The sequence below is a fragment of the Calonectris borealis genome, chromosome 1, assembly GCF_964195595.1.
Source record: "Calonectris borealis chromosome 1, bCalBor7.hap1.2, whole genome shotgun sequence".
In the NCBI taxonomy this organism is placed as follows: Eukaryota; Metazoa; Chordata; class Aves; order Procellariiformes; family Procellariidae; genus Calonectris; species Calonectris borealis.
This window is the reverse complement of record NC_134312.1, coordinates 93243094-93267940: the sequence shown is the minus strand read 5'-3', so window position 1 is coordinate 93267940 and position 24847 is coordinate 93243094. Positions and strand designations below refer to the sequence as shown.

At 46.0% G+C, this 24847-nt stretch overlaps 3 protein-coding genes and 1 long non-coding RNA gene across 8 annotated transcripts in view; 2 read left to right on the top strand and 2 right to left on the bottom strand.

Moving 5' to 3' along the window:
* LOC142089678 (cell surface glycoprotein CD200 receptor 1-A-like) overlaps positions 1 to 5863 on the bottom strand; it is a 35618-nt gene extending 29755 nt beyond the window's left edge. Inside the window, exons 1-4 of the mRNA XM_075166876.1 lie at positions 5426 to 5863; positions 4567 to 4818; positions 3632 to 3734; positions 2707 to 2809 (exon numbers count right to left, since the gene is read on the bottom strand). Of these exons, the coding sequence (XP_075022977.1) occupies positions 2707 to 2809; positions 3632 to 3734; positions 4567 to 4818; positions 5426 to 5789 (822 nt within the window). The 5' untranslated portion in view covers positions 5790 to 5863. The remainder of the gene's footprint in view (positions 1 to 2706; positions 2810 to 3631; positions 3735 to 4566; positions 4819 to 5425) is intronic.
* A 4553-nt stretch (positions 5864 to 10416) lies between these two features.
* On the bottom strand, positions 10417 to 13960 carry LOC142090037 (uncharacterized). The gene is made up of 3 exons (XR_012676388.1): positions 13869 to 13960; positions 13245 to 13486; positions 10417 to 12881 (listed from the first exon to the last, which is right to left on the bottom strand). It is a non-coding gene; the product is annotated as an uncharacterized LOC142090037 (long non-coding RNA).
* Positions 13551 to 21488, top strand: GTPBP8 (GTP binding protein 8). Of its 2 annotated transcripts, none has more exons than XM_075167237.1 (7): positions 13551 to 14030; positions 14502 to 14600; positions 15114 to 15244; positions 15592 to 15691; positions 16113 to 16231; positions 16678 to 16802; positions 20454 to 21488. In XM_075167237.1, the coding sequence occupies exons 1-6, from the start codon at positions 13566 to 13568 to the stop codon at positions 16760 to 16762; spliced, it is 999 nt and encodes a 332-aa protein (XP_075023338.1). In that variant the 5' UTR covers positions 13551 to 13565; the 3' UTR covers positions 16763 to 16802; positions 20454 to 21488. The 2 variants fall into 2 exon arrangements, with proteins under 2 accessions (XP_075023338.1, XP_075023329.1); XM_075167228.1 differs by lacking the exon at positions 20454 to 21488 and adding an exon at positions 17413 to 17996.
* Positions 21489 to 21936: 448 nt separating this feature from the next.
* On the top strand, positions 21937 to 24552 carry TAF13 (TATA-box binding protein associated factor 13). 4 transcript variants are annotated; one of them, XR_012676387.1, is made up of 6 exons: positions 21937 to 22115; positions 22302 to 22380; positions 22482 to 22640; positions 22923 to 23020; positions 23370 to 23576; positions 23917 to 24003. XR_012676387.1 is itself a non-coding variant. In XM_075167257.1 (5 exons), exons 1-5 carry the CDS (start codon positions 22089 to 22091, stop codon positions 24085 to 24087), a joined length of 483 nt encoding a protein of 160 aa, XP_075023358.1. In that variant the 5' UTR covers positions 21937 to 22088; the 3' UTR covers positions 24088 to 24552. The 4 variants fall into 4 exon arrangements, 3 of the variants coding, with proteins under 3 accessions (XP_075023358.1, XP_075023350.1, XP_075023372.1); XM_075167257.1 differs by lacking the exon at positions 23370 to 23576 and having other exon boundaries at positions 22533 to 22640; positions 23917 to 24552; XM_075167249.1 differs by lacking the exon at positions 23370 to 23576 and having other exon boundaries at positions 23917 to 24552.
* Positions 24553 to 24847: the final 295 nt, after the last annotated feature.

Here is a 24847-nt window from a genome sequence, read left to right as displayed (position 1 = left end):
TATCTCTGATAGAGGATAGAGAGACTCCGAGCCATTTGAATGGAAACTGCAGCAAATGATGTGAGATATTTTTCCTTCTGGCTGGAGACCTAACCAATCTGGAGAAAAGGAAAAGAAATGTAGTAAGTAGAGCTCAACAAAGACATGTCCTGAATACCGCCAACACTGGTGGGCTGTTGCTAACCTAGGGCATGTCTTTTTTGGTATCTCTGAAACTTTGACTTGCCCTGCAGTTTGTGAAGAGAGGAAAGGAAGATGAGTCTTCTCTGTGTACTCCTTTTGTCTGTAATATACTTAGTAAGAGCCAAGCAGAGTTGCAGCTTTGCAGATGGTCTTAACATAAAATGAGACTGCTAGTGGAGAAGCTGTGTGTTTGCATGTAGGTTTGTATGTGTAGGTGCTCCACACTTGCTTAGCTGCTGCAGAGATGAGATTTAGCTGAGTGCGACTTGTGTGCAGTCAGTTGATGTGCACTGTGGAAACTCAGTTACCAGCTTAGCTACAAATATCAACTAAAGTCAGCGTGGTTTTCTGCTTGCTGGCCTTTTGATAAAGCAGTTAGGTTAGCACAAAGAATTGGCAGTAATTTTTTTAGCCTCTGAAGTGTTTATTCTTCTAGCTCTTGTCTCCGAGTTCATTCGCATTGTGTATCAGCCCTGCAAAGTTCAGACTCTGTTGTGACCAAAGCCATACGTGACAACAGATGGACGGAATGGGACTGTGTGTGTAAATGTCGAAGGAGCAGTTTCACGGCGCTGTGCCAGCAGAATCATTGTCTGCATCCTGCAGGTGTCATTCTGCAGAAACTGCCCCAGGCAGTGATTTACACCAGTTTATGGGCTGCACCAGGAAAGGGTGAGGTGCAGCAAGGTAGTGGTAGAAAAGCTGCACAAGGGAGGGAGTGCGGTGACGTGGCATTTCCTTTTCTGTATAAAGCTAGATAACTATTCTACATGTTAGTGTGCTGAGATTGAAAAGCTTGATTTTGTTAATTACTGACGTTTAGGTGAGGTTTTGGCCCTGGCTCCTTCAGTAGTTGGTTCAGATGTGAAATGAGGCTCACAAAGCCTGAGATGTGGTCAGTCATGGGTAGAAGCAGTGAATGAATAACAAAGATCAGGATCATGTTCCGAGTTTGTGGAAGCCGTGGAGTTCCCTGTTCTCTACCCTCTCCTCCTCCCTGAACTTGCAATGCTATCTAAGTCAGCCTTAGACAGGTATTCTTCTGGCCTGGGGGTCTGGGCAATTCCCCTATCTCGTCAGCCTTAAACCTGGTCTGTGCGCACAAGGCACTACAACAAAGCTAATAAATCTGGCTGAGACTCATTGATGCCCTCAGAACAGCTGACCTTTGTGGACACTTGTGCAGGCTTGCCCCCCCACAAAGAGCCCCCGATGCCCAGAGGAGTTTAGTGCCTTGGCTTCTGTGTTTTATCTTCTCTGTAACATATTAATGCCCCAATTCTAAGCCCAGCTTGCTGGCTGAGAGCTAGAGATCTGTGTAACTGATACCCCCAAAAATTAAATAAATGTTTTAATAACTAATGCAAAAAAAAAAAAAAAAAAAGAAAAAAGGAGAAGGAAAAAACTACTTAGTCTGGGATTGGAAGGGTTGTGAAGAGTATAGAAAGGCCCAACAGCTCTGTAACCTGGGCATGTGAAATGCACAAACCTAGCAAAGGTGCTCCGGCAGTACCTTCCCACTTCTGCCCTTATGTAAGCTGACATCTCACAGGAATATCATTAACATATCATTGCAGACATTTAGCAAATTGAATGACTGTAGCAAATGGAAAAGGTCTCCAGATGTATTACAGTTTGAAATAGTCTTCTGTACAGTAACGACGAGACGTGGATTTCTGTGGAGCATGGAGGAGTGAGGTGGGTCTGAAATACCTGTGGTTCCTTTGAAATTTCAGGGGCATATTCAGCTCTAGTCATATCTATTCAGAACAGAAGTTAAGAAATGGTGAAGGGGCACAGCTATGTTTAGAGGATTAGCAGTAGAAGTATGTCATCGAATGAAAGATTAAACTCAAAGGGTTCCCTTGTGATAGAACCAGTAAGATGTGTTTAAAGAAATTAACATTAGAGAGCTGTGTTCTGTGGGCTGCGGCTCTCTGAATTATGCAAAGAGGTAAATGAGTGCGAGGCTTAGATCTCAGGATTGTAATAATTTCTATGCTTCATGTAGCAATAACTGCTCAAGCTCAAATATTTTCCCTCTCTCTCCCTTTTTTGTAGCTGTTGGTGAAACACTTCAAAATTCTTATAGTGAAAATGAGAGTTGCTCAAACTTAGCTTCAGTCCTGTGTGATCATCCTGGGAAGGCTGCTGCTCATTAGTATGCAAGAAAATTCCTTTTGATTTATTTTATCCTATAAGACTTGATACTTAAATACTAGGATACAATGTATTTGGAATGGAGTGACCTCATTTTATACAACATGAATTAATTTCCTATTGCATATATGTTAGATTTGGTTTTTTAAAAAAAGTTTGATACTCGCATGGGTGATAACAGCATCTATAGTTGCACTAGAGAGATGATGGAAGACAGAGCTGACAAGGGTCAGCTAGGATCTGCCCTGCATGCTATGTTTCTGAACAGTTACGCTGGCTGCATTGCAGATGTTTGCTTCTTTTTCCTGAATGCTTTGTACTGGTGAGTCCCTGCTGCATGTCACATTGCTGACTGAGGCATACTGGGAGATTCTTTAATCTTCTCTGCTCAGGTGCTGAGTTAGAAGTAGGCCCAGACAGCTCTGCAGATGGAAGATGCCTTGGCTTGTCCTGGTTTCTCATTGTCCTAGGAAACAAGACACCAATACTGTAAGTGTGAGGACAAGGTCGTTTTGGGAATGCGATTTTGGGCTCTAGGAATGTAAGAACAGAATTCTTCCCCTTTACTTGGTAGAGAAACAAAGAACATAAGGCTTTATGTCTGTAATCTCACAAGCATGACCAGAGCTGGCCATGCTCCAGCCAGCACCAAACAGAGCTGCCAAGAGCCCCGGCAAAGCGTGGAGCTCAAGTGACTTGAACCCAGTAGCTAGTTCTGCCTCTGTGGTGTTTGTACTGTAATTCTGGGCAGCAATTGCACCTTGTGACAGAGAAGCTAGCTCAGACAGAGCAATTGGCCAAGCCACCAGACTCTGCCAGAACTCCTGAGCAGTTGTAACAGCAGACCTGTTCTGCTCTCATGCAATACTTCCTGCATTTCTTCATTGGCCCTGCCCTCCCTGGCTTCCCTTGAGTAGGACAAAATGGACCAAAAGTCTGGCTCCAAGCTCAGAAAGATACATTGCTGCCTCTAATCTCCATAGCCTGGCACTCTTTGTTCAGATCCCTCAATCGGGTGGAAAAAACTAACTATTCCCTTTGTATTTTTGCTTCTGAAAGAAGTATGGCAGCAGGAAGAAGGTCCCTAACACTCATGTATGGACTCCCTCCCCCTCTGCCCCAGCTGTGGCGTTATAGACCTCAGACAAACCTCCATAAACATGTGCCGAACTGGCATGTTTGTGACAGACTGAGGTGACCGCGCATGACATGAATTAGTACCAAAAGCCCTTCTAAACTTCCCCAGGACTGGCCAAAGGGGTTTGTGTGTATCATGTCCCATACATACCTGCTATCACAGAAGGTGTAGAGGTGAAGAACAGCAAGAAGGAAGAGGAGGCCCAGGAGACTAGCAAGGCTGATGACACAGTGAAGAAACCGTGTACTATTCCCTAAAGAGAAACAGTTGCTCTTTTAGGTACATCTCACAGACTGTTTGTTTACCCTGTGCTTCTGTCAGGATGGCATCTTCTAGGCAATGCTCTCCGTGCTGAACTTCGGAGGATGACCTAAGGTAGCTGGAATACAGTGCTAGGCACAGAACTGGGAATAAACAACATCCCCCCATGCTCTTGATGGAGATGTCTTTTGCTGTATGGGCGCTAATTAGATCCTCCTCCTCACCACTTCCCATAGTCCAGCTGCAGGCCTTGCATGTGCATCCCAGCAAATTTCAGCTGGGATAAAATTTTCAAAATTCCCAGCTCTGATTCTCTTCCAACTGAGTACTTCAGTGAAGTACAAATGGTTGCACACAACTTCCCAGCAACCTCTTCAACTTCACCACCTAAAGTCTTCACCCACCAGCCAGTCTTTGGAAGCTGTAAGTTGGCTTTCAGTCATCCTGTCACTACCTATGTGTAACTCAACAATTAGCAAGATGTAATGGTACCACTGGATTACAATACACAGATCTGAGTGATCCTACCATTGACATCTTTGTGTGTCATGAACTTCTGAACAATCCTGCCTTTCCATTCAGCCCTATTGGTGGAAGGGAAGACCACCACATCCATCTCCCTTCCTAGAATTTCACAAAGGACTTTACAGTTCTGACAGCTCTTTTGTTTATCCTTCCCTCTCCCAACAAATTTCTGACTGGAAACTTCAGCTCAGCTGCACGGTTCCTGCTGCAATCCTGCCAGCGCCATTGATGTTTGTCTTAGTGCACGAACGGAGGGCTAAACGGGATTTCGAACACCAAACACACAAAGGGAAACTTACTTGAGGGACGGCAGGCTATGGACTTGCTCTGGTTCCCAGCTGGGTGGGACACAATGCAGGTTATATTGGTCACGTTGGTGCTGTGTGCTGTGAACTTGCTGAGAACAGTCACTGTCCCGTTGTCATGGCCTTCTTCCTTGGGGGTGGAGTTGCTCTCTAGGACCCACGAGACCTGAGCAGCCGGCCTCCCTGCCGCGGCCTCGCACACGGGGTTCCCGTGGTCATCACAGTACAGGGTCAGCCTGGGGGGGACTGCAAAGCGTCAGGAAGGGGAGATGCATGGAGTTAGTTTGCCGCAGTTGGGATAGGATGTTCTTGTTCTCCACCCAAAATGAAAAGAGGAGAATAAGGTTGGAGGTGCCATCCCATTACAGCGACATGGGCCAAAGTCACAAGAGACAAAGATCGTGCCTCTTTTTTCCTTTTCGACAACTCTCCCCCATTCAGGTGAGTTACCACAGCCATGTACCATTAGAGGAGGTTTCCCTGGACGTTGCGGTAGGGAATTATCCCAAATACAGGGCTGAATTAGACTTTTGTCCTAAGCAGCCTTCGTACACATGGTTTAAAACATATTTGAATGCCGGCATAAGAGGAAATGGGTCCGTTTTTACTGTCTGGATAAGAACATCCCACGTTTGATAGAATACCTCAGCATTTGGAAGTGTTAGTGTCACATGCGTTAGTTCTCTTAAATTAGTGTATTAATGATTGATTCTACAGGATAACCAGACGGATATGCAGAATCCTCTGTTAGTATATTGGATTAGTATATCCTCTGGTGCATGGGGAGAGGAGCTTTATCTGTCCAGGCCCATGGTCCTCTGGAGACCTGTAAAATGAGGAAGCAGTCCCTTACCTAGCACGGTCAGGTGGTACGTCTTGTGGAAATTCCCTTCTGTTGCTACTACTTCGCAGGTGTAATTTCCCTCATGGGCTATTCCCACTTGCCGTATCTCAAGGGCAGGATCCCGATCTGGTCTGAATTTCCAGTTCATGCTGTCACTGCAGTTTGTTCTGTCTGTCTTGTTCTGATCAGCCCTGTATGCCAAGGTGCAGGGGCCTCCAACCTTGGGGTTTATTTTCCATGTTACCATAGTTATATTTGATTTGGGAGGGCAGGTGAGCACAGAGCTGTTACCTACTGTCACTGTCACTTTGTCGTTTCCTGAAGGAGAGAAAGGAGAAGGACGTGTGAGAAGATGCCCAGGGACGTCACTCATAGCTTTGGAGTTCTGGTCCGTGCTTCACAGAGAAGTGTCTGCACTGCTACAGGCCAGCATGAGGCCCTGTCTCTGCCCAAGAGCTGCGTCTCTCTTCTTAGGCAGGAATAGATCTTCAAATTCATGGCTGTGTTCACGTACATCGGTCCTTGTTTTCACTCCCTCCCTCTGTAAGGTCCTCTCCCTAGGACAGTGGATAAATAACATGACTGGGAAGCAGAGTCTGAATGAGCTGCAGAGCCCATCTGTATGGGGAGATCTCCCAGATGGCTTTTCCCTTAGCATCACTGCCCACTATGGCAGAAAAATGACTCTTTGAAGATGTTCACCCCACTTTGGGCTGGATATAAGCAGCCCTCCTAATCAGGTCAAACATCAGGTGGCAATTTCTGCCCTGCCACTCCAAAGCTCATATGAACCAATTTCCCCGATTATAGCGGTGACAAATGCAATAGTAGAGGAGTATGACATTTAACTGGAAAGAAAACACATTCCTGTTTGCTGTTAGATGCAGAGATCCCTGATAGACTCAAGATCATTGCCTTGTGACCTGCCTCACCTCTCCTAACAAAAACAAATAAGAAAAACAAACATGAATTTGCATAATTAATGTAGAGTAGGGAGGAGAAGGATTATAGCTGCTTTTTCAGATCCCATATTTTTGGAATTAGCTTTCTAAGTATTTAACTGAGTTTGGAAAGGGGAAAGAACCTTCCCATTAAGTCTTACTTTCATCTGAATCTATTGTTGTAAGATCCCAGTATACTTCATTTGTCAGGCCAAGTCACTGATACCTAAGAGTAAAGCTTGATAGGGTGCCCAGACTGATCAGAAAACCTCCCATCAAACGTGTTTTTAATAAATCTGTTAATTATCATGAAAAATATCATACTCCAAGAAAATCATTACCAGTTTTCATCCAATCATTGCAAAGCTTGACATCTTATTGGTTGACAACTGAAAATATCTAGTTGCAGCTAGAAATGTTTTGATTTGCAGGTTATTGGTTTTCCATCAAAAAGTCCCTTCAGCAATTTGTAAAGATCCCTTCCCCTAGATTTTTTTCTTTCCCAAAGAAGAATTGAGTAAACATCACTCTGATACATTGCCTTTTCCTCCTCTGCCCTTAACAGAGCGTTGGTACCAAAGTACCGTCAGAAGTACCTGTAGCTCCTGTGACTGCAGTGATGGTGAGCAGAACAATGGTGTACATGGTCCTCCTGACAACTTTCAAAGTAGCTCTTGCATTTGTGGGTGATGTGGGTTTCTTGCACCATCCAGCTTGCTGTGAGCTCCCCATCATCCCCTGTCAGGGATCCTCAGCAGCCAGACTCACTGCTCTTCCTGTGCTCCTGAGAGCCCCGCAGTGCAGCTACTGAGAGGTGGTGGTTTTCTTCCTAGCACAAAGCTTCCTGTGCTGAGAATTGGTGAACGGAGAGGAAATGGTGTTGGTATTTGCTTTCTGACCACTGGCCTTCTGTATAGTGACACTGTGGGAAGACAAACTCTGTAGCAGAACTTGCACAAAGTCTAAGTGGTCTGGCTCTGATCTCGCAGTGAGAATTTTATCATTGGGAATGGGGGGAAGGATTCTTAGCTTACCACTTCAAGGATACTCAGCATATTCCAAAAAATCTCTTAAAACAAATTCCTCTTCCTCCCCACGCTACCCTTCCCCACATACCTAACAGCCTAAGACCTTTTCTCTAAAAGGCACTGGCAATCACTTCTCGCCTGCAGGGAGGGAAGGTAGGTAGGTACACTATACATTTCTATCACAGCTCTGTTTCTCTGATAATAGTACATCTACAGACAGGCCAAGGTTGCTTTTTTTGCACCACTGTTTTGTCTGTTTTTCAAACTGTTCTGGTACTATATTCCCCCCATACATACACAAGCAAACACTCAAGGTCATGAGCTGCAGGATTTTGTGTAGAGCCAGAAGAGTCCCTTAATTTTTACAAGGTCCTTAAAGATCTTTCCCCAAGCTACTACTGTCTGTCTTCCCATGTGATTAAGACTGCTGTCTTGTACCAGCAAAGACAGCTTCCCTAGATATAAGATGAACCTCCCTGGAAATTAATGCACTGAATTTAATTTTATCAGAAAAATGTTAGCCTCCCCAAACTTTGAAGCCACCAAGGTGAAATAAGTTGGTGACTATTTGGCTGTTCTAAGAACAGAACTCTCCCCCCACCCCAAATACTGTCCCAGCAGATTTATGTATTTCCATGGCTGTGCTGAAATGTGCCTGGAAGGGCTTCAGTTCCATGGTCAAATAGATGCAAGACATCCACGAATGGAGGGAATCACTGGCAGGCAGGCAACCATGTTCCCCGCCTCCCCCCCCCCCCCCCCCCCCCAAATAGTGGGTGCCATTAAATGAGAAGAGGCATAGCACTCATTAGTGACTCAAAAGAAAAGCTGGGTAAGTTCAAAAAGAAAGTTAGGCAACCTGTGTTCACAGTTCTTATATTCAAAAAAGCCAACAGCAGCAGTATAATGAAATCTTCATCTCTGTTGGCTGTTGTTGCTGCAGTTATACTTTCCAAAAGTCACTTGTCAAACAATTTCAGACAGCTACCTGCATATTGGTCAATGCAGCTTGTTTCAGTGCTGTGTGGTTTGGCGGTTAAGTGCAACAACCATTTCTCATGTTTAGAGGCAGGTCCAAGATGCAAAGATCACATTTAGATCCCTGCAGTGCGAGACATAGCATAGTTTCAGCCATAGAATCTGTGGGTGACATAGCTTAGCACTAAATGGCAGAGGCAGCAAGAAATAATGGTCCAAGTCACAAAAATCAGCTTTCAGGGTCCTAATCACTTGGGGTTTAATTGGGAGCAATGCACCCAGGTACCTGGAAGAATCTAGGGTCATTTTAGAAACTAAGGAAAACTCCTGATAAATGGAAAGGGAGAATTCCCTACAGCATGCAACCCCAGTTATCTTTGGGGTGAGGCCTAATGTTTTTGGGTTTGGGGGTTTTTTTGCTAAAGATTCTGCTTGCTCTCTGATAGTGAAGGTGATGGCTGGAAAATCATATTTGTATTTCTTTAATTAGCCTTTTGTTTTTTGAGTCTTTGGATTACAGTCTGGCCACAGCACAGCAACTTACTGCATGACTGTGTAGAGTGGAAAGATTGTATATGGGCGATTTGGCAGGGGGTGGGTTGATGGGTGTATTTTATTTTTGGAAGCCCAAACTCTCAGTCTGATGCCTAGAGCTGGAGCCAGTCAGCATGGCAATATTGTGGCAAGAGCACCACTGTTGTGCCCCAGGCAGCTGGTCGAAGCAACTGAGCTGCTGGACCTGGTTGTTCTCCATCCACCTCCAGCACAGCCCTGGAGCTGGTTTTAAGTGTCCTTCAGTGTTAGATTGTTTCCTCCTCAGCTCAGAAGACATCTGTGTTTAAGACCCTGTTTTACTTGAAGTATTAGAGTACCATGAAGGGCTGCATGATATCCTGTTTCCTTTGTGTCATTTCTCGCTTGCTACCTTACTTTTTTTAGCCATTCTGCAAGAGCCCTGGTAAAGGGCTCTATATGTACATCATACCTCTAGCAGAGGGACTTAGCCTCTCCCTCCTTCCCCCCAGTTACGGATGTACCAAATGCTGGTTTTAGCTACCCTCCTGGGTGTTTCAGAGCATGCTGCTATGTAGCTGCTCAATGGTTATTAGTGGCTCAGCCCCGGGCAGAGCACAGTTTTGCAAACGTTGGCTTCATCCTGCTGCTGTTGTGCAATCCCTCTGTGACGACTTTTGTCAGGGCCCAGGCTCTAGCTGTGCTTTCCTCTCCATCTCCTGGTCAAAGCAAGCAACAACACTCACCTTGAAAAGTTGGGGGTTTTTTTGAATGATCGACTGTATCACGTTCAAAACAAAACGTTTTACTTTCAGGGATGTTCATTGTTTATTCATTGTTGCTTTCTAGTATTGATGTGGTAAATTTGGCTTAATTTTTAAGTGGAGTGTTTGTAATTCCTGAACTAGGGCATTTCATTTTGGGAGTGAAGAGGAAGGCATTTGCTGAAGCTATTACTGGATTTATAAATTATCAAATAAACACTCCGCCTGCATCAGAAATGCTTTTGGGCCAGATCATTAGAGAATATTGTAATCTGCCCAAACGTGTTGTAGATCTGCAAGGGACAGAATGAGACCATCCCCACCAGCTCTTACGACGTAAAACTCAGAACTGTGGGCTACGTGAGCCATCAGTACCCCTGCATTGTGTTACATGACTGCCTTTGGATGCTATGCCCACAAAAACTTCAGTATGCTAAAAAGGGCAATCTCAAACTGATGAGGTAATAAGATTACATTTCTAGATGATTATTGTAAACAAAACAAAGGTATGTTGTGGGATCTCAGCCATGTGACACTAGGTGTTTGCATAAGCTGGTACTTTGCTTGGAAATTTGTGGCAGGAATTGTACTGTTTGAGTCTTTTTTTTCATGCCACTGCACTGCTTTAGCACAGATATGGATTGTACAAAGGCAGGAGCTCTGCTGATAAACGTGGTTAAGGTTATGGAGTACAGAAGTGTCCTCACACAGCTTAGTCTGATATTCTGAATGTCCCTGCAATAAAATCACTGTATGACGTGAGGCACAGCAAGACTGGGGAGGAAACACATGGCACTGTCTTCCTTCTTTACCAATTCCTTTATTTCAAGATTTACCTGCTGCTCCCGTGGTCCTGGTCACGGCCATAGCAATTGGCGTTAAGGAAACAAAAGTTTATCTCAAATCAGTTCTTGATGTAATGGTTATATGGTTCTCCATCCCACTTCACCGATCACGGGGAAGCTTTTCCATTTGTCAGTGTCCTCACCAGTCAGTGTTATTGGCACTACTTCTATTTTTTTCAGCCCAGATTCAAGGGGTTTCTAACTGATTAAGCGCCCTTAAGACACAGAATTTCCTCCTCTTCTGAATATTCACAGCACTGTTTCCTGTGCTAATGACCAAGGCCAACTCTGAGAAAATGGATGGAGTAATTCTGTCTTCTGCTCTTTGCCTCTCCTCAAAGGCTGAAGTGCAAAAACAAACGCTGCAGCAGAGGTCAGACTAGGTACAAATAGAAGAGATTCATCAAATTTGAGATGAAAAGAGAATTTCAGTTCTGTGAAGCCAGTGGAAACTACTCTTCAGCCAGGACTAGCAGTGTTGGCTGCCACATGAACAATAATGCCTCTCTCTTCCATTACTTCACTTGAGAACTTTTGAAAAACTTTCCCACTAATGAGTATTTTAAATTTTTTTTTTTTACTTTTTAATTTTCTTTTTTTTTTTGTCTCAGAATGTCCAGCCATTGACAGGTTTGTGGCTTTGAATTCCTTCTTGAGGAAAGAGACACTTCCCCCCCACGTCCCAACTAGAATAGTTTGTATAGAGGAAAATGCAGCACTTCGTAGTATTTTATACAAGTAATTTAGCCTTTAAAACTGTCTATCCTAGTAACTCTAGTTCCTAAACCACCTTCCAAGTGGAAAGAACATAGGCTGTATTTTAGGAGAAAGCACAGATTTGGACAGAGTCAGTAGTGCTCTTAATGTCACAGAAAAGCAGAAAGGTTGGTGCATGCGCTCTGTCCTTTCTGGCATGCTTCCTGGTGACAGTATTTGGTCTCAGTTCCTCTTCTTGGAAATGAAGCTCAAAAGCCCAGTTGGCTTTGGCTCACAGGACACAAACTGACTGCCCTAAATGCCCAAGGAGCCCTCACTGCTCTCCCAGAACTCCATCTCCAGCTGCTCTCACAGCCACTCTTCTCCAAGAGGCATCTGAAATGAATGATGGTTTGACCCATCGCACAATGCTGGCATAGACAAGATCAGACCAGACAAGACAACTGGTGTCACTACTTCCTTCCAGCTCCACGCTCCTGATCATTCTTTGGGATTTAGGTCAGTGTCAGTGGTTATAGATCCCACTTTCATACTCCAGGGGAATGATTGTCAGAGTTTTTATGTGGACTAAATTATTTTTGTAGTCATCCTCTAACATCTGAACTACAAAACCCACAACTGAAAAGAGATGTCTGCTGCCACAGACATGAGTCATAGGCAATTTTAGTCTGAATGCCTAATGTTTGGCAATAATACATGGAATAGAAAGTAGAGTCTTTCAAGAGAGATACAAAGCAGGCTGAAATCATAGAATTATAGAAGAGTTTGGATTGGAAGGGACTTTTAAAGGTCATCTAGTCCAACGCCCCCACCGTGGGCAGGGACATCTTCAACTAGCTCAGGTTGCTCAAAGCCCCATCCAACCTGACCTTGAATGTTGACATTTTACCAGCTTTGTCCACAGTAACCTGCCATTTCCAGTCTCCATACAGTCTGCCTGCAGAGAACCAAGACTGCAGTTTGGACCAGGAGAAAAAAAACACCTTCCACTGAAACGCACAGTTCTGATCCTCAGGTTTTAGATGTGGGTCTACTGGATGCACTAGCCTGTGAACTGGGCACCTCTGTTCACATCATCATGCCTGCAGATGTACTGTTAAACGGACCAGTCGGTTTCTCTGCTGCCTTCCCTCCTGTCTCTGGCCGGCTGTTCTGGGAGTAATGTGCTGGAGAACGTGTGCCTGGTAAGGGTAACTACTGTAGGGTAATTTCAAGCAGGCAAGTCCACTGCCAGCAGCGGTGAGCTGCATGGGACACCGAGGCAAAAATACCTAAGAGCGCTTGCTCTGTTTCATGTGTCATGGTTTAGCACAGAAATGTGGAAATCTGCCTACTGGAGTGGTTACGAGCACCATCTCTGGCCAGGGTGGTTTTTTTGTTACTAGATTTACCACAGATTTCAATTAAATTAAGTTGCTGCATTACCACAAAAAAAATTAGCAGTGTTCCTGAAGTAATTCTTGAAAGGTGTATTCTTCTGCTTTTTTTCTGTACCTTTGGCTATGGTTATTTGCACCGCTGGAGGTGACAAGAGAGAGGCCTGCTCTGTAGGTTTCGAACTGGTTTGGAATCAAATAAAGGTCACTTGTAGATTTGTTTGGGAGCACTCTTCTAAGTATGCATGTAGCAGCCAGTGGTTGTAGTCTGTCCAGAGAGATGTGCATTTGAGCTCTGTCTTGCTGTGAAACAGAGCAGATTTTAAGAGGATTTAGTTTACAGGACTAAAGTAGAATACAGTTTTTTTTACCCTAGGTTTACACCGTTACCCTAACTCTCACCAGTAACTGCTTTCACTGATCATAAGTTTGAGAAGAAGCTTCTGTGTTTCAGTAGAAGCTTGTCTTATTACAAAAGATTTGAAGCTGTCTCTGAGAAACATGTATGTTGATGGCTGACCTCTTCTTAGGGGACAGATGTTCCCTCCCTATAGATTCGTAACCGGGCTCAATACAAGGGAAGTAGCATGTAGCCTGTGTTATCTTCTAATGGTCCTTCCTGGCCTTAAATCTCTTCATTGTAATAACTAAACCGTCCAGACTTACATGGCTTTAAACAGAGGACTGTGACTGCAGAAGAAAAATGGGTCTCTCTCTCAAAGAAGAGGGAGCGTTCCCCAGGACCCTCAGGCTTGCCTGGGTGTGAGGTCGAACATCAGAATAGCTCTTGCAGCAGACAGATGAGCGTGCTGAAGGACACAATTGCTTTGCTCTGTTTCGTGGCCAAACAGGGCTTCAGCGTACACAGCCCTGAGCAGCTCAGCGACGTTCCTGGGTTCGGTTCGAGTCTATAAAGGACACAAGATGAGCAAGAACAAAAGATAAAAAGCCGAGCCTGGGAAAAACTTGCTGCTCTCTTGGGGTCCGATGAAGACGAAGGGCTGCAGACGGCCCCGGCGGCGGGCAGCACCGGACCTTGACAACCCCTGCCCACGCGGGGGCAGCCGGAGGCGCAGCGCCGGGCCCCGCTCCCTCCCGCTTCGCTCCGCCCCGCGCCCGCCGCCTTCCGGGGCCGGGCCGGGCCTGCGCCGCGCCGGGATGCTGCTGCCGCGGGCGGGTGGTGCGGCGGGACGGTGCCCGCCGCCGCTGGCCGCCCTGTCCCAGGTGCTGCGGCTGGAGCGGAACCGCCGCATCGGCGTCGTGTTCCCGCTGCAGAAGCTGGCGCGGTACCTGGCTCCTGGCGCCGACACGGAGCGGTTCGGCCTCTTCCAGCCCGGTCTGGCCGCGCTGCAGCGCGCCGAGGCGCTCTTCAGGTCCGGCCGCGACCACGCCATCGGCTACGTGAGCTCCGCCGTCCGCATGGCCCATGCCCCCCCGCCGGTCCTGCCCGAGGTCAGGACGAGCCCGGACCCCTGCGCCTCCCCGCCACTCGCTCGCTCGCTCGCCCGGCGGCGGGGCCCTCTGTGCCCTTCAGCTGGAGGCCGTGGCCGTGCTGGGACAGCGGCTTCCCGCCGCCAGGGCCACCCCCGCCCCCCCCGGGCTGGCCTGAGCTGCTGGAGATAAGCGGTTGTTGGCAGTGTTTGTGGAGCTCTGGGGCGGCAGTGTCTGAGCGCTGCACAGTGCGCCGTGCATTTATTTTGGCTCTTTCTAAATCATTTATTTGTTGTTGCTCCCCGCGTTGTACAACTCGGCAATCTGCTGTGTCCAGGACAGCAGCCCGTGGCACAGGACATCGCTGTCCCCAGGCATTGGCAGGGGGGTACTGGGCTGACTCCAGCAGGAGGGGGTACGCCCGGCCCAGACACGTTGCATGAGGGGAGGTGGGCAGGTGTAGAAGTGTTCTCTCTGCCTCTCCCACTGCAGGTGTGCTTCATCGGCCGAAGCAATGTGGGGAAATCATCTTTAATCCGGGCCTTGTTTTCACTGTCTCCAGAAGTGGAGGTCAGGGTGTCAAAAACTCCGGTAAGTGACACTTTAACTTCCCTTCCTCTTGGTCAGAAGCTGGTGCCAACCCGGAGTACAGGGCTGACAAGGGCAGGAGGAAACAAGCTCATGGGTAACTTGAAGCGGCAGGAGAACGTGCCAGCCATGGTGGCCACCAGCTCACGGCTGGTGCAGGCCTTGCTCTAGCAAAGGAAAAGGTGGAAAGAGCCCAGCTTAGCTCTTCAGCCAGGGCTGGCACGTGCCAGACGGAAGAGTCATTCCAGCTGAGCAGCCGTGCTGTAAAGCCCTTTGGGAAGAACCAAGCACAGAGACCCATGAAGGTATTTTTAGTCTTTTTAAGGATAGAGCCACACAGGATTGCTACAAGGGTAGGAGACTAGTCAGCTTAAAGCAACAGTAGCATTTTTGTAGCCTTCTCTGGAGGGCAGGGTATGGTACAGAGATGTTTTGCGGGGCATCTCCTAGTCCACTGCTTAAAGCAACTTTTTAAAACTATCCCCTTCCTTCATCTTACCTAAATCCTCTCCCCAGGGCCACACCAAGATGATGAATTTCTTCAAAGTAGGGAAGTACTTTACTCTGGTGGATATGCCAGGATACGGCTACCGTGCCCCACAAGACTTTGTGGAGATGGTGGAAGCCTATCTGCAGGAACGGCACAAGTAAGGGACTTAACTGTACCTCCACAGAGCAATAAAAGCCAGATACAGTGTCATGTAATTAGATGAAAAAATGCAGGAGGGGTAGCTACTTCCAATGGCAGTATTGATTAGTTCTGATGTCATTTCCCTGGGAACCTCTGTGGTGTCACTCATTCGTGCTTAGAGAAATCAAAACAGCAAAAAAGATTGAGGTGCTGCTCCATGCTGACCCTCAGCTCCCATGCATGGCTTTTCTTGGCTCCTTCTATCCCCGGATCCCGTGTTACTTGTTCTCGCTTATGAATTTGGAAGTAGCAGAGCAGGCATGAAATAATGGTGGTGATTACTGTTGCTTATATTTCTGGCAGCTTGAAGAGGACTTTTCTGTTAGTTGATGGTGTAGTAGGACTCCAGAAAACAGATCATATTGCAGTAGAGATGCTGGAAGAGTTTGGGATTCCTTATGTGGTAGGTAACGCTTCATTCTTGTGTTGGTTATAAGGTACAGATAATCTATAAAAGGTGTATAACCTCTACCTGATCTTGCAAGTTGTCCTACCTAAGTAGTAACATGCCCCCCTTTATTGTTAATAAAATAGGCCTAAAATGTGTTGAGGGGGGCAAGTGGGATTTAAGGGATTTTTTGCTTGAATTATTAGAAGGACTCTTTTTTTTCAGTGCTTGACTTGAGGACCTTGAAAAAGTCCACTCCTTATGCAGGCTATAGAAGTGTTTTGGTGAACTGTATTATACCATTTTTCTCCCTAGATATGACCCAGAGCTTTCAGCCTGCGTTGCAGGGTGGTCCAGGACTCTTACAGGTGTTCCAGGCTAGCAGCAAAATAATCTTCTTTTCCTCTTTTAATCCTCCTTTTCTGGATCCATGCAGATGGTGTTAACAAAAATTGACCGAGCTTCCAGGGGACTGTTGTTAAAGAACGTACTGGAGATCCAGGAGTTTGTAAAGGAGAAAACTCAGGGATGCTTTCCTCAGCTATTCCTGGTCAGGTAAAGCTCTTCCCTCTTGCTGCCGTTTCCTTTCAGGTGATGATTTGCAACAGGGCAAACTACCTGAAATGGGTCTGGCTGCTCTAGAGGTGGCACTTCTCTGTGCCCCAAAGATGGAGGCTGGGCTGCTGGTGGGGAAGCGCCCCTTTCCTTCCTCCCCCTCCTCTGCGGGTGGGGTTCAGTTTTCAAGGCTGCTCCTCCTTTGGCCTTTGTCCGAGAAGGGCAGCGGTCCCTACGCTGCATGCTAGTGGGCTTTGCCATTTTGTTTGGAGTTGTGTTAACTAGCAAGCTGGAATTGTTTGATTACCTAGCTGAAGTGCTTAATTTACCAAGGTTGTACTGCACTGCCGGAGATGTAATTTAATACAGCTGGTGGCTGAGTTCGCTTGTATTACTCCAAGACACAGCAGCATCTGGACTGAACATCCACACCTTTGTTTCCACAGTTCTCTGGAGTTTTCAGGGGTTCACTTGCTAAGGTGTTTTGTAGCCCACGTTACTGGAAACCTGCCTACTGTAGAGGCCAGATGAAGACTGGCTCCTGATCTGCTTGGCTCACCCAGAACAAAAGGTACCAAAACTAGAGGTCTGGATTTTTACTGTAAATAACCTGAGGTACTAGAATTTATTTTTGGGTAAACTTGTATAAATTTTTGGATAAATTAATATTTGTAAGGCTAAGCTTTTTGTTTAACAAATTCATCAATTCAGGAAGTTTGCACTGTGAATGAATCCAGGTTATTACGAAACTGTTTTATAAAACCTACGTGATTGTGCTAAGGAGAAAAAAGCAAAGAGAACCTCCAAAGAGAAGCAAAGTTTTGATACAGCATTTCCTCTCCCTCCAGCTAAATGTTTAAAAAGCTACCACTGCGTGCCTAAGCTCTGCTGTATTTAGGATACTAGAGATAGTCTAGTAATCTCATTAATAAAAAGGCATTTAGTTTAGAAAACTATAGCCCTAACATTAAGCAAACTGTACTTGCCCAATTTAATTGAATGATGCAGAGAGGTTTACTTCTCTCAGCTTATATCGCAGGGGCCAACAACTAGCACCTGTGCAACCTGCCTGCTCTAAGGTGATCTAGAGTGGAAATAGCCAACATGTTCTCTGGGAAGGTGTGTTCAGGACTTCTTGTATATTTTACTTTTGCAACTCCTCTGCATCGTGCATTCAATAGGTGCAGCATGATAGAGCATGCCTCGCTTGCGTACATCGAGTTGTCGCTGCTCCCCGTGGATGAAGGAAAGGACACATCTTTCGTGGGATCTGCTTTTTGATCACTGTTGGCTTGAAACAGAGTGGAATAAATGACTGACGCCTAGGGGAACTCTCTCCTTCTGCACTTCATCATCCGTCAGTGCTGCATCTACCTTCTGTTTTAAATCCAGCATGAAGTTCTGCAGTTGCACTCAGATGAATTGCCAGAGATGAGACACATTGTGCATTATCTGCATCTGTTCTACCCTGGCAGCTGAAGCACAATACTGATGTCCCGTACTCTTTAGGGGCACTTAACAGCTGACAGAACCATGTCCCACAGCAGCTAAGAGCACCTGAAGTTGGCTGTTATAAGGCACAGAGGACTGCCATCAACAGCAGTAGTTGTTACAAGAGAATTTAGACCAAAGCTATTAAGTGCCTATGTCAAACTCTGGCACTCAGCGTTGTCATGTCTTAACATTGCCAAATTGTATGCCGTTGTCAAAGTTAATTAACAATAAGTGTTTAAACCTCAAGAAAGAGCAGGTCTTTTGTGAACCACTCCAAGGTATTTCTAGTGTTTTGTTTCATTATGGAATTCTTGTAAGTCTCAGACTAGACATGAGATGAGGTCTGTTTGCAGCATACGTGTAAGAAGTGGGGATTATGGGGAATGCAGTAGAAAGATGTGGAACTCCAGTTTCCACATCTTAGCAGAGATCAAACCGGTAATCCTCTAATATTTTACCTCTAATCCCAAAGTGCTCCAGAGCGAACCAGCCCATAGGATGCTTGATCCTAGGGGGAAGTGCAGTAGTATCTAGACAGATGGAACAGGTGCAAATGAACACTTCAGGAATAATCTTTTCTTAGTATCTTAACACCAGGATCTTCCAAAAGCATCAGTCTTGCCAAGGCTGTCATTTTCAAGGCCTCAGCCTTGACTGAAGAGCCTCTGAAAATAAGTTTGTATACGTAAAAGAAAGTGCAGTTCTGTTTTTCATTCCTCTTCAGAACAAAATGCCTTACAGTGCTAGGAAGTCTTTTATTAACCACTTAAGTACATTAAGTATGTCTGGTAAATACATTTGTATAAAAAGTGCTTTGAAATGGCAGCAGACTCTGAATTGGACCCCAAGATCCTTGTGGGTGTGTATAGTTGCCATGAGGTGTCCTTAGGGGAAGCCACGTGGACCTAGGTCACACAGTTTCTTACAGCTGTGCTAGAAACAGTAGGGACAGTGTTAATCCTGAAGAACCAGCTTTACCTCTGGACACATCTGAGTTTTCTGCTGCATTAGTCAAAAGATCTTCATTCACAAATGCTTCAAATACTAGAATAACTCTTGCATTTTCCTCAGCCATCTGCAAGAGGGAACACCAGTTTTGTTACGTGCAAGAACCGGTGCCCCTGTGACTGATAAGGTAGTAAATAAAATCAAGTCCTCTCCTTCACTTAAACATTAAAACTTACATTCAAGTGCCTTCATGGGATCACGCTTTGGGTAAATAGGCGTCTGACGCACTAGCACGCTTTCCTGCCAAGTTCTTAAGGAACGTCCTGTGTTGCTGAGTGAGGAACTGCACTTTCTCAGGCCAGGGACACGAAAGCTATCCCTTTCTTTTTCCCCACTCATTGATCAATGGTGGCCTTGGCAGCACGCTGAAGTAGTAGAGATCATTTCAGTTTTAAATGCTTTGTCCTAAACTGTTAGCAGTGTATACACCACACTGCAGGCACCCAGCATTATCTTGTAAAGCTTTGCCTCTTCTGCACCTGTCATTTACAGAAGTGATGTTGAGTACAGGCTTCTGTGGAGAAGGATTTTACCTTGTGCATCTCTACGGTCTTTCAGCAGTACTCTCTCCTTTTTCTTCCTCTACTGTGTCTGGTCTAGTCTGTCACCATAATCCTGGCACTACAAAGCCAGTATTTTGACTGTATTCTTGCAACAGTCTCCTAGAGTTACTATAATGTAGAATGCATTTTAGTAGGGACATTGACCAGATACTACATCAATAATTCTATTATTATTAATGAAGTAACCTAAACAGGTTTCTTGGCTTATTTTAAAAAGCAGAGCTGGGGGGGGCGTTTAGCAGGTAGACATTTCAGATTTAGCCCCTCTGAGGCATTTACACAGAGAGGCAATACGCACTAAGGCAGAAAGAGCTCTCGTTTACTGTCACTTTGAAGGTTGTTTCAGTGTTGCCTTCTTTCAGTATTTATCTTGTGTAAAGTTTTGCTCCTTGGGCTCAGCATTGTTTTCAGACTCTGCTCAGAACTAGGATGTATTGCAGTAGGAGCTCTCTGGCACAGTATGAAACAAATTTTGGATGCCAAACAGAACATGCCAAGTGTTGAATACAGACAATTCATTCTGCATTACGTGGGGTGGCTGCCCATGAGAAGCAAGATACTGCTACCTCAACTGTCAAAGTTCCTGGCAAGAGAGGAAACAAATTTTAGCAGCAGCTAACGTTTCCAGTCTGTATCACTGGCTAATCCTACTCATGCTTGAGATGACTTTTAGTACCTGCTTATCCCAGTACGGTATTTTACAGAGAAACTGTAGCTGTTTCTGTGCAAGCAGGGGCAAACCCAGGGAGACATGCAGCTTCTTAACATCACTCTCCTGCTTAAGTGTTTTGGAAACAGAGTAAGACCAGAACCCATTTACAGAAGAGGCAGAGGAGGGAGGACTAAGTTGTGGTTTTGTTTCATGCTACACACAGGACACAAGATGAGAGGAAAGCAACAAAACTAGGAAAAGGCAAACTGATCTTACATTACATCCCAAAATAAAGATAAGTTAATAAATTGAGAGGCTGTCGCAGGTGAATTATTAAGAAGAGTCATCGCTGTGGGATTAACCAAAAGGTTTTATTAAGCAGTTATTAAATGATGATTAAATGATGTTTAGACAGTGGTCACTACTACTTACTACACTTGTAACAATTAAGCTAGCTTGCAACATGCTTTAGATCTAATACAAAATGTCGTCTACCTTGCTGTAGATATCAGATGCCGGGTAAGGGATCTCTCGACCGTGAGGACTAACCTTGAGAGGCATCAAGGGGAGATCGCCGCTGTGCCGGTGGCTGCTGTGCAAGAGAGCTCAACAGGCTGTGGTGGCTGCAGATATTTACAGCGTAAAGTGATTGACTTGTAGTCAAACTCCCTTTTGGTGTACATGCAACTGTGCAACCCCAGCAGCTGTAGTTTTGTCTGGTCCCAGCTCAGGCTGATACTGTTAGCTCCTGATAAGACATGACCTAAATTCCTGAAGTTCCTGAGAAGATACGGCCTAGCACAATTTCTCAAGGTTTGTACAACAGGGCTGACTTCACTCGGGCCTACTTGTCGGTGATGCCTGAACCAAAGTACTGTTAATTCAGTCAGAGTGGGTGCACCTGTCACAGAGGCGTGACTTGCTTGTACAGCCCCCTATATAAGAAGCCACCCCCTCCACAATATACTATAGCCAGTCCTGTAACTTCCTTTTATTCTCATCTGATGCGTTCACAGCCAGTTTGTATCTAAAAACACCACCAATCAAAAGTAAAGTAAGCATCCCTTCCTTACCTTCACAAGGGATTTTAATACTGTGTTCGGTAACTGCAATTTGGTCTGCTCCTAAGAACTAGCCACAGCATTAAGCCTGTGTCCACAGATTTATTTTAACACTTAACACTGCCCAAGCACTTGTTAAATACTTGATCTCTAACTACTTCAGCTATAACTAGTCTACTTATAAGCATCTCTTGTATAAGCACAGAAAACTGTTTCGCTCAATAAGGTAATTATTGAGCAGCTATCAACTGTTTAGTTAAATATACAGCAGATTTTTTCAGGGAAGGTAGTTCACATTTTTGTATTCTAGTAATTTAAAATGGTATTTGTGCACCTTGTGGCATGTTTACAAAGTTTATACAAGACAATAAATCTACCACTTGCACAGACATAGCTACTTAAACCAGTATTTTCTTTGAAAAACATTTGAGAATGATGGAAAACATATTATGCCAATAGGTAGTAATGGGCGGGGCGGGGGAAATAAATCTTAGTGCTATTATTGCTAATGCTGTTCCCCAAGAAGTTATTCTCCACTGGTTCTTCTGTGAGGAATACAGCGCTGCTGGACTGTTGCCCTCGCCTCTGGTGCCAGTGCAGAACATGGTGCCTTGGGAGGGCACCAGCCCTGAGCTCCCTCAGGGAAGGACACCGAAAGGCACTGCTCACTTCTTTCGAATTCATTCCCTGGGATCCTTCAGTGCTTCATCAAGACTCTCTGGCTCTACTCTCCACCATGTTTCTGTTTCTCCAGTGTCTGCACCTCAGCTGCACTTTTCCTTCTTCCTCTTCAGCTTCCTAGAGGACCTATCCAGAGGAGAGCGAGCGGTAAGGCGGGACGGCAGGGCTCCAACCGTCGCAACCGCCGCCGCTCTGTGCGGGAACGCGGGGCGGGGCAGCGGGAGCAGAGCTGGCACCGACAATCCGCGGGCGGCGAGGAGGGGCGGGGCAGGGCCGGGCGGCCCCAGCAGCACCGCCCTCCGCCGCACCACAACATGGCGGCCTCCGCGGGAGGGCGGGGCTGAGGAAGCGGAAGCTCTTCCGCCCCGCCCGGAAGCGGCCGGCGGGATCTGACGGCCATGGCTGACGAAGAGGAGGACGCGCCGGTGAGTGGCGGGGTGGGGAACGCTGGACGGGACGCTACAGCCCAACATCCCGGCCGCAGCCGGGCAGCCCTCCTGTGCTGTGGGGGGCACGCTGGTGGCCCACGCCGAGCCGGGGAGGGTAGCGGCAGAGGTCCCGCCGCCGGCCCGGGCGCTGACGGCAGCCTCTCCCCCGCTGTACCCGTCTAGTTTGAAGAAGACGCGGAGGAAGCCGGCGGGGGCCTGGACGGCGGGCAAGGCAAGAGGAAGAGGCTGTTCTCCAAAGAACGTGAGTCGAGCCGGTCCAGAAACCCCTGCCCAGCGCTGCCGGGGCACTGGCTGCAGAGCTCCCTGCGGCTGCTAAGGACGATGTCCTTCCCCCAAACGCAGCTGAAACTCTGAGGAGGCAGCTATGGAGTTCCGAAACTCAGTTTTCCTTAGCAATGCAGTGGCTTTCATTCTGTGCCCTGACTGAAAGCGCAGAAACCTGTCGTGTAGACCCCCCAAAAAATACTGCTAATGCATCCTCTGAACCTAACTGTGCCAAAGGTCAGTCGCACTGTTGGTCAGTGTTCAGTATTTGGTAGGCTAAATGCATGCTTAAAGAGTCTGTCACGAGACATGCTTTTCTGTATATAAGGCACTAGGCTTTTGTTGGCTTCTGCCTACCTGCTCGTTTCCTGTGTGTTTGCTCGAGAACTGTCCTGCCCAACAGACCAGAGCGCCGTCCTGGTGCGTGAGCATGTAGGCTGCTGTGCTCTAACTAGATGCGGGCTGCTGACAGCGCTGAATAGACGAAAGAAGCCTCACGCTGCCTGTTTCTTTCTGCAGTAAGGTGCATGATGTATGGATTCGGGGATGACCAGAACCCTTACACAGAATCAGTGGACATTCTTGAGGACCTGGTAATAGAGTTTATCACAGAAATGGTAAGTCAGCTCTAGACAGCATGGTCAAATCATCCTCGCTAAGACTTTAGTCTTCTGAAGGTTAATACCTCTGACTCAAATACTGCGTTATCCCAGGCCCAAAACTCTGACACTAGTGGGAAAAAGCTAAACTTAGACTTTGCTATTCCAAGATTAAGGCAGAATTCATGCATCTTGCTCTGTGTGGATTTAGAACAGTGTCTGAAGTCCTTAAGTAGCAGCTAGATTAGTATTGGTGGGGGGGAAATACGCGGCTGACTTTGGGGTTCACTGTGGTATCACTGTATGTGCAGCTGACAAAAGACAAGGCTCAGCTTTGAAAGTCTGTCGACTTTGTGTGTACTCCCAGTGTCTTTACATGGATGGGAATGTAGCTCTGCGCTACAAAAGAAATGCAAGCTTCTGGGGCCTGAAGTCATCACTCTTCCAGACACTGGATACTGTTTGAAAGTTTGTTTTCTGAAAAAAAGTTATTCCTCTTTGTGGATCCCCTTTCTTTTGAAAGGATGGCCTTGGCTTCCCTCATCAAAATGCCCTAAACGGTTCTGTGATACAGGTACTTCACATTGCTTCCACATTCTGCCTGATGCTATTCATCTTCAAGCACTCTGCAGGTTAGGTGTTGTACATGTAATCTGGCTTTAGTTTTGATGTCATCACTGTTATGTGTATATAGTGGTACATGCTGGGTGTAAGTGACAGGCAGCTGGGGGCAGCAGAGCGACAGTAAGTCCATGGTTTACTGGGAAGTTCTCTTGCGACTAGGATGGTGGTGCCCAGATCCTGCAATTGCTTGCTTTTTGATTATAAAATACAGGAAATAGTGTGACATTGAGAGCTTAAAAGAAATTAAGGGGCAAAGGAACCCTGCTGACTTTCCTCTTTTCCTCTAACAGACACACAAGGCCATGTCAATTGGGCGGCAGGGTCGTGTACAGGTTGAGGACATTGTCTTTCTAATCCGCAAGGACCCCCGGAAGTTTGCCAGAGTTAAAGACCTCCTAACTATGAACGAAGAACTGAAACGAGCCAGAAAGGCCTTTGATGAAGCAAACTACGGATCTTGATTCTGTGCATAGGCTGCACTGGGGCATTACTTGGGCACCTGCTACCCAAAAGGAAGGAATGTTACGTGTGTTGTTTGGAGGGGTTATTCAGGATGGAGGTCACTGCTGGCATGTCTGCCCTCGCTCCCAGCCTTTTCTGAAAAGTATTCAAGCAGCTGAATGTTCTCTGATTGTATATGGTATACTTACGTATTTTTATACCGTTTTATGAAATGAGAAAAGAGCGCTAAAGATTCTTGTAATGACAGGAAGTCTGTTTGAAGTATGACTGTGTTGAATCAGATATCTAGAGGGCTAATGACAGGTGATTCTCCAGAACTATTTCAGTTATCACTGGGTATTCCTGTGACAGGAAACCTAGAAAATGGATCTTGGTTAACTGGACAAAGTCTTCAAGGCCAAACTACTATAGTAGTTCTGCTCTTTGCTCTGTATATGTTCTTTGAATAAAACATTTTAAGTTTGTGCCCACTCCTCATAACTAAACTTACATTGATCAGTTCACACAAGGTGCATAATAAGGGTTTTTAGCACTTAATTGGCTAAGAACATTATTTTTACTTCTGTCCCAATGGGCACAGCTCTTTTGTTTTTTACCAGTATTAAGCCTAGGAAATTGAAGTTGACCTATTCCAGATTTACTTGCACTTACAGCCTTTCCTTACCTCTGTTAGACAGTGCTCTACAATAAAGTAGATTCCTGTTTTTCATTCCGAGACAATTTTTTCGTAGTATTTCCTGGTGATCCTGATCTTGGGAC